Genomic DNA, 8,919 nt, shown 5'->3' with positions numbered 1-8,919 from the left:
CACTGTCTCTTCCGAGCAAACCTGAGCCTCTATATAAAGATATATACAGGATCTTCCCAAAAAATTAGCATATTGTGATGAAGTTCATTATTTTCTGTAATGTACTGATAAACAGACTTTCATATATTTTAGATTCATTACACACAACTGAAGTAGTTCAAGCCTTTTATTGTTTTTCTTATTGATGATTTTGGCATACAGCTCATGAAAACCCAAATTTCCGATCTCAAAAAATTAGCATATTTAATCCGACCAATAAAAGAAACAGGTTTTTAAAACAAAAAAGTCAACCTTCAAATAATTATGTTCAGTTATGCACTCAATACTTGGTCGGGAATCCTTTTGCAGAAATGACTGCTTCAATGCGGCGTGGCATGGAGGCAATCAGCCTGTGGCACTGCTCAGGTGTTATGGAGGCCCAGGATGCTTCGATAGCGGCCTTAAGCTCATCCAGAGTGTTGGGTCTTGCGTCTCACAACTTTCTCTTCACAATATCCCTCAGATTCTCTATGGGGTTCAGGTCAGGAGAGTTGGCAGGCCAATTGAGCACAGTAATACCATGGTCAGTAAACCATTTACCAGTGGTTTTGGCACTATGAGCAGGTGCCAGGTCGTGCTGAAAAATGAAATCTTCTTCATAAAGCTTTTCAGCAGATAGAAGCATGAAGTGCTCCAAAAGCTCCTGATAGCTAGCTGCATTGACCCTGCCCTTGACACAACACAGTGGACCAACACCAGCAGCTGACATGGCACCCCAGACTATCACTGACTGTGGGTACTTGACACTGGACTTCAGGCATTTTGGCATTTCCCTCTCCCCAGTCTTCCTCCAGACTCTGGCACCTTGATTTCCGAATGACATGTAAAAGTTGCTTTCACCTGAAAAAAGTACTTAGGACCACTGAGCAACAGTCTAGTGCTGCTTCTCTGTAGCCCAGGTCAGGCGCTTCTGCCGCTGTTTCTGGTTCAAAAGTTGGTTCATGCTTCCATCTGCTGAAAAGCTTTATGGAGATGAAAATTTCATTTTTCAGCATGACCTGTCACCTGCTCACAGTGCCAAAACCACTGGTAAATGGTTTACTGACTATGGTAAAACTCTCCTGACCTAAACCCCATAGAGAATCTGTGGAATATTGTGAAGAGAAAGTTGTGAGATGCAAGACCCAACAAAGCATCTTGGGCCTCCATAACACCTGAGCAGTGCCACAGGCTGATTGCCTCCATGCCACGCCGCATTGAAGCAGTCATTTCTGCAAAATGATTCCCGACCAAGTATTAAGTGCATAACTGAACATAATTATTTGAAGGTTGACTTTTTTTGTTTTAAAAACACTTCTTTTATTGGTCGGATTAAATATGCTATTTTTTTGAGATAGGAATTTTGGGTTTTCATGAGCTGTATGCCAAAACCATCAATAAGAAAAACAAAAAGCTTGAACTACTTTAGTTGTGTGTAATGAATCTAAAATATATGAAAGTCTAATGTGTATCAGTACATTACAGAAAATAATGAACTTTATCACAATATGCTAATTTTTTGAGAAGATCCTGTAGATGACATTCTTGTTATTTGGGATAGATCTGATGAAAAAGGAGTGCAGCTTTTAAAAGGTATCCTGTTGCACATGTAGAAGATACCTTTAGGGGCTATTTGAATGGAAAATCATGGTAGAGATGAGTGATTAGATCCACTTCCCCAGAGTTGTAATGTGGAAGAAGAAAAACACTAATTGTATTTTACGACAAATGTAAAAATATTTTATTACCAAACATTTAAAAATTAGATTCCCAGCTCAGGAAGGTGCTACCAAATATCTAAAACATGATTGCACCCAGTAAGATACCAAACACTACTTCAGAGGTTGAGGGTGACTAGTTCTCTCAAAAGCAATTACTGGTATTCTAAAAGATTATGCAAGTGCTGTGCCTTGCAGGAGCACAGATTAACCTATTTCTCAGTAGCTTTTCCTCCATACTTGAAACCAATTGAGGTAAGGCAGAATACTACCTGTGCAACACAGTTTGTGATCTACTGCTGAATTTGTCCATACGGTGGTTTGTGCTACATCAGCCACACTATCAGATCTCTTAGAAGCCACGTGGCAGAACACAGTAAATTCATAGCACAAGGTTTAGTATTGCCTGATATACACCATGCAATTTCCTGCAAGATAGATGGTTGAATAGATAATTTCCAACTGGTCTGATATGATTTGCGATCGTTTTTATTTTCGATCACTTTTATACAAAATCAATCAAAGACGATTGGAAATCAGATCGGACTTTCTGGAAATTATCTATTCGACCATCTAGTGGAGTGGTACACATCTACAGTGGAGGGTTAAGGGCATCGTAGAGAGGACTGGGAAGTGGTATACCAGCATAAAGGAAAGCATAAGATACTCTGTCACATTGGAGAGGTAATAGAGGGAATGGGATGTGGTACTCCATAACACTGGAGGCAGAATGACAAAATAAAGAAGCGGGAAGAAGTGGCACTCCGTCTCGCTGTAGGTTTAAAATGGAACTGATAGCCATACTATGCCCGGGGAAGGAAGGAAGAAAGGGGGGAAGGAAGGAAGAAAGGAAGAAAGAAAGAAAGAAAGAAAGAAAAAAAAAAAACCACACACACACACACGTAGATATTTACTTTCTCTACTTACATAACAGATGTATTTTACTGTCCATGTTTTGATTTCAGAGAATTTTATATATATAAAAAAAAAAAAAAAAAGAATTCTGTTCCTGGTAGGGGCCATCTTGGGTGAAGCCAATCCTGATGTAATTTCCTCCCTTACTCCCCTCATCCCCGCAGCATTACAGAGCACAGCGGGAAGGAATAAAAGCAGCACACAAAGACTCACCTACTTATGGTTCCAGGCGCTGGAGTTCCAGTCTATACTCTTTGCACTACTGCCGTACAGGGCAACGGTAGTGCAGAGTGTAGACGGGAACTCCAGCACCCGGAACCATGGATGAGGCGAGTGTGTACACTGCCTTTATTCCTCCTCGCTGTGCTCTGTAATGCTGCGGGCAGGAGGGGAGATGCCGAGGGGGAAAGTAGCGAGCGTGCGGATAGTGGCAAAATACAGGAAGGGGGGCTGAAGACAGTGAGAGGACAGGTGCTGGCCCCCCTCCCTGCTCCCTAACAGCCTGCAACCTCTGCAGATTGGCATAGTGGAGAACAGGATCCAATCACAGAGGTGTGGGAGGGGAAACCAGAAGGGGTAAAGGCTTCAGCCAATCAGGCTGAATTTTGTATGCACTGCAATTTTCCTTCTGCAGATGTATGAAATAAGAGCTGCTGAGAGTTGGGAATGACATTCTATTGGAAATAAAAGTAAGATTAATTTTAAACTTTGAAATTGCCTGGTAAGCATCCTTTAAACTTATTTAACAGCTATAAATAGAGAATTGATTTTGAATTTTATGCCTAACAGTTACTCTTTAAAGTTAACCGAGCACCATTTTTAGCACCCAGGGCATCTCAATAGCACATTAAAAATGCACACCAACATGTCTCCTTAAAAAAAATAATTCAATTTTACATTTAAGAAAAGTGAACGATTTTATTAGCCTTCTTCAGTTAGATGGCCGGCCGACCGACCGTAGAGGTTTCAGGCAGCTAAGGACTAATTTATTTGTTTTATTGCATACATTACCAAGAAGTAAACAAAACTTCATCAACGGGGCGGGGGTTTATAGGGCAATGGCTTCAAAGCGTTTATTATCCAGAGAGAAGATGTAAAGATAGCATCTGCGACTTCTGTAAATAAGGACAGCTAAAGGGGAGGGGGACATGGTAGCTCCTGCAGCCAGGGCTGTGGAGTCGGAGTCATGGAGTTGGAGCAATTTTGGGTGCCTGGAGTTGGGAAAAAATGCACTGACTCCTAATGAATTTTTTACTGTAATTAAAATAGAAAATATGATAAAATGTTCTATTTCTCAGATAATAGTCATTAAAAATGTATATACACAGTAATAGCTGTGTTCAGTCCACAAAAATGAAATAAACCAATCAAAATTAGTTACTTGCGCTGCTTCAATAAAGCAGTCCCCGTATTTTTAAAGTTTGTGACTGTACAGCATATATGATGTGTACACAGGAATCTCATATATACAACATAACATCTCTGCTGTAAGTATAAAGCCTGATGTGTAGCCGCGTCACTAATAGAGATGGTCAATGAGATGGAAATAATTCTGCATTGATGCTGGTTTATGCAAATGTATGCACTCTCTTTGCTCATGACATCAAAATTTGATATGTTGTTAAAATTTGGTTTGGTGACTATGAATTAAAGGGTACCTGAGGTGAATTAAAAGAAAAGCTTTATACATACCTTAAGCTTCCTCCAGCCCCCTTCAGGCCATTCAGTCCCTCGCTGTCTTCCTCCACCACCTGGATTTTCTGCTATGAGTCCAGGTAATTCAGCCAGTCAAAGCAGTCTGGCTACATGCCGCTTCCACAGCCAGGAGCATTCTGCACCTGCGCAATAGTGCTGCGCAGGTGTAGTACGCTCCCGGCGGCGGAGTGTGTGCATGCGCACTACACCAGACTGGCTCAAGTACCTGGACTCATAGCAGAAGATCCAGGTGGCGGAGGAGGCCAGCGAGGGACTGATTAGCCTGAAGGGGGCTGGAGGAAGCCCCAGGTATGTATAAAACTATAATTTCATCTGTCTCAGGTTTACTTTGTTACACAGTAGTACTATACTCTACATATACACTCCCCACAGAGCTGCAGGGAATCCACTGAGAATGTTGTGCACATTGAACACAGAAGTGTTGTCTATCACCCATAAACCTTGTTCAGATAGTGCATGAAGAATGTGTAATAGAGGACGAATCTCCTCATTCCCCTGCAGAGTACCTGCACATCATTCTTACATGTACCCACAGTTACATTGCCTAGGGCCTGATAGATGTTCTTTGTTCCGGTCTGTGCCTTTTACAAGTACTCTTACCAAGGACTAGTTTTAGTCTAAAGGGAATAAATATAGTAGTCTACATATCCTCACTTCAGTTGTCTTGTAAAATTCCTAAGCGTTGGCATTTAAGAGACAAATTTCACGTTACATACTGTTAATCAACAAAATTGTAATATGCAAATTAGAGGAGTCGGAGGAATCCTACACTGAGGAGTCGGTGGATTTTTTTAACCGACTCCACAGCCCTGCCTGCAGCTATTAGAAACTAGGAGAAATGTCAAAGGGAAAAAAAAGGTGCTTAGTTCCCTTTAATAGTAGCATAAAGAAAGAGAGGTATACTGAGTAACACTGAAGGTATAATGGCAAGATAGAAGATGGTAAGTGGTACTCAGTCCAACTGGAGGTGTAATGGCAGCATAGAGGAAGGGGAAGTGGTACTCAGACCTACTGGAGGTGTAATAGCAGCAAAGAGGATGGGAAGTCGGGTAAAGGAGGTTTAATAGCAACATAGACAGGAGGGAGAGTGGTAGTCAGTCCAACTGGAGGTGTAACAGAAGCAGAGGAGGGGAAGTTGTACTCTGTCCCACTGGAAGTGTAATTGCAACATAGAGGGTAGTGGTAGTCAGTCCAACTGGAGGTATAATGGCAACAGAGGAGAGCAAGTGGTACTCAGCTACACTGGAGGTGTAATGGAAACAGACCGGAGAGAGGGGGGTACTCAGTCCAACTGGAGATGTAGTGGCAGTATAGAGAAGGGGGCAGTGCTATTCAGTCTAATTGAAGGTGTAAGGGCAGCATAGAGGGAGGGTAAGCGGTACTCCGTCCCACTGGAGGTGGAATGGCAGCATAGAGGGAGGGTAAGCGGTACTCCGTCCCACTGGAGGTGGAATGGCAGCATAGAGGGAGGGTACGCGGTACTCCGTCCCACTGGAGGTGGAATGGCAGCATAGAGTGAGGGTAAGCGGTACTCCGTCCCACTGGAGGTGGAATGGCAGCATAGAGTGAGGGTAAGCGGTACTCCGTCCCACTGGAGGTGGAGTGGCAGCATAGAGTGAGGGTAAGCGGTACTCCGTCCCACTGGAGGTGGAATGGCAGCATAGAGTGAGGGTAAGCGGTACTCCGTCCCACTGGAGGTGGAATGGCAGCATAGAGGGAGGGGAAGCGGTACTCCGTCCCACTGGAGGTGGAATGGCAGCATAGAGGGAGGGGAAGCGGTACTCCGTCCCACTGGAGGTGGAATGGCAGCATAGAGGGAGGGGAAGCGGTACTCCGTCCCACTGGAGGTGGAATGGCAGCATAGAGGGAGGGGAAGCGGTACTCCGTCCCACTGGAGGTGGAATGGCAGCATAGAGGGAGGGGAAGCGGTACTCCGTCCCACTGGAGGTGGAATGGCAGCATAGAGGGAGGGGAAGCGGTACTCCGTCCCACTGGAGGTGGAATGGCAGCATAGAGGGAGGGGAAGCGGTACTCCGTCCCACTGGAGGTGGAATGGCAGCATAGAGGGAGGGGAAGCGGTACTCCGTCCCACTGGAGGTGGAATGGCAGCATAGAGGGAGGGGAAGCGGTACTCCGTCCCACTGGAGGTGGAATGGCAGCATAGAGGGAGGGGAAGCGGTACTCAGTCCCACTGGAGGTGGAATGGCAGCATAGAGGGAGGGGAAGCGGTACTCAGTCCCACTGGAGGTGGAATGGCAGCATAGAGGGAGGGGAAGTGGTACTCAGTCCCACTGGAGGTGGAATGGCAGCATAGAGGGCGGGGAAGTTGTACTCAGTCCCACTGGAGGTGGAATGGCAGCATAGAGGGAGGGGAAGTGGTACTCAGTCCCACTGGAGGTGGAATGGCAGCATAGAGGGAGGGGAAGTGGTACTCAGTCCCACTGGAGGTGGAATGGCAGCATAGAGGGAGGGGAAGTGGTACTCAGTCCCACTGGAGGTGGAATGGCAGCATAGAGGGAGGGGAAGTGGTACTCAGTCCCACTGGAGGTGGAATGGCAGCATAGAGGGAGGGGAAGTGGTACTCAGTCCCACTGGAGGTGGAATGGCAGCATAGAGGGAGGGGAAGTGGTACTCAGTCCCACTGGAGGTGGAATGGCAGCATAGAGGGAGGGGAAGTGGTACTCAGTCCCACTGGAGGTGGAATGGCAGCATAGAGGGAGGGGAAGTGGTACTCAGTCCCACTGGAGGTGGAATGGCCGCATAGAGGGAGGGGAAGTGGTACTCAGTCCCACTGGAGGTGGAATGGCCGCATAGAGGGAGGGGAAGTGGTACTCAGTCCCACTGGAGGTGGAATGGCAGCATAGAGGGAGGGGAAGTGGTACTCAGTCCCACTGGAGGTGGAATGGCAGCATAGAGGGAGGGGAAGTGGTACTCAGTCCCACTGGAGGTGGAATAGCAGAACAGACAGAAGGGAAAATGGTACTCAGTCCAACTGGAGGTGTAATAGAATCATAAGGGATGGGAAGTGGTACTTAACATTGGAGGTGTAATGGCAGAATAGAGGAGAGGCAAGGAGCGGTAGTCACACAGAAGGTGTGATGGCAGCATAAAAGAGGGGAAGTAGTACTAAGTTGCACTGGAGGTGTATTGGCAGAATAGAGAACAGGAAGTGGTTCTCAGTCACACAGGAGGTATAGTAGCAACAAAGGTTACTGTGATTGGAAAACTGGGAGCTAGTATGGTTGAGGTGAACCAGTGTGAAAGTCTATAGGGAATAGTTATCTAATCACAGCAATGTCTACAACTTGAAGTATAACTGGCCAAAAAGTGCAAGCATATATTTACTACTGTTCAACCTATCCGAAATCTAGAAGTTTAAGAGATTGCTGTCAACCCAATCACATTAGCATAATTTCAATATGGACTTTCACGCTGGCTCAACTGAACCATACTAGCTTTAAGAACTGCTCGTGAGATTTTCCTCTGGGTCACCAACCAGCACCAGAAGCTCTCAGAGTGTGAGTGGTAGTCAAGACACATTGGAGTTATAATGGCAGCACAGAGAGTGATTTTCAGCCAAAGGAAGGTGAAATGTACTCAGACATCCTTGGAGGTAAAATAATGGCTGCATACAGATGGTCATACTAGAAGTGTAATTATAGCAAGTGGTATTCAGCCATACAGGTGATATAATAGCAGCACAGAGAGGGTGAGTAGTACTCGGCCACACAGAGACACTCAGTATTAGATCCTCAGCCATACTGGAGATATGACAGCACACTAATGGTTGGGTAGCACTTAGTCACAATGAAAGGGGTGAGAGGTGCCCAGTCACACTGGAGTTGCCCAATACACAGCATGGGCAGCTGAGTGGCGCTATTACAGCTGCTGCACACATGATGTAGCCCTCACCAGGCTATATAGGCCTCAGTGGCCAGTGCGTGGCACACACGTGACCAGCACTGCCGGGCTGCCCTGCGCTGACCCCCCACCAGCAGTGCGAGGCCTAGGCCGCCAACTGACCTGGGTTGCCAGTCATTCCAGCTCCGCTGATACTGCTTGCTGCTCAGCCGAGACCCCGTGGCTCTGCGGCTCATTACCTTCCCCTGGCCGGCATGGCCAGCAGCGGAGGACAGGGCCGCTCGCACAGTGCGGGAGGCGGGAGTGCTGCTTTCGGTTCCTGCTTCCTGACGAGGAGGAGGAGGCGGCTCCGGACCGCCGTATTACTTGCTCGCTCCGGGGCTGTCGAGAACACCCCGCCCGCCCTAGCTGATTGGCCTTCCCTGACTGGCTGCAGAAACGGGCCCGCCTGTGGTTCCTGCTTCTCAGGCCTGCGACTGGCTGACAGATCAGGAATCCGCCCCTTCTCCTATATTGGCTGTAACGTGAGCGCTGTGATTGGCCGCTGCAGCCCTCTTCTGCTGTAATGGAGGTAGAGCTGTATAGTGACACCTACCGGCTGGAGAGCAATTCATTGTTGTACTTCAAGAGCAGTGGCTCATTCGCATGCATTAGGGAGAAGATCTAAATATGATATGCAATGGAGTCAATC

The 8,919-nt window shown here is 46.6% G+C and overlaps 1 protein-coding gene across 1 annotated transcript in view; it reads right to left on the bottom strand.

The window, feature by feature from the left end:
• The window catches only part of SMG1 (SMG1 nonsense mediated mRNA decay associated PI3K related kinase), a 209,301-nt gene extending 200,636 nt beyond the window's left edge, over window positions 1-8,665 (bottom strand). Inside the window, 1 exon segment of the mRNA XM_068244758.1 lies at window positions 8,391-8,665. Coding sequence (XP_068100859.1) covers window positions 8,391-8,464 — 74 coding nt within the window. The 5' untranslated portion in view covers window positions 8,465-8,665.
• Window positions 8,666-8,919: the final 254 nt, after the last annotated feature.

The sequence above is a fragment of the Hyperolius riggenbachi genome, chromosome 7 (assembly GCF_040937935.1).
Source record: "Hyperolius riggenbachi isolate aHypRig1 chromosome 7, aHypRig1.pri, whole genome shotgun sequence".
NCBI lineage: Eukaryota > Metazoa > Chordata > Amphibia > Anura > Hyperoliidae > Hyperolius > Hyperolius riggenbachi.
This window is presented reverse-complemented; position numbering and strand designations above follow the sequence as displayed.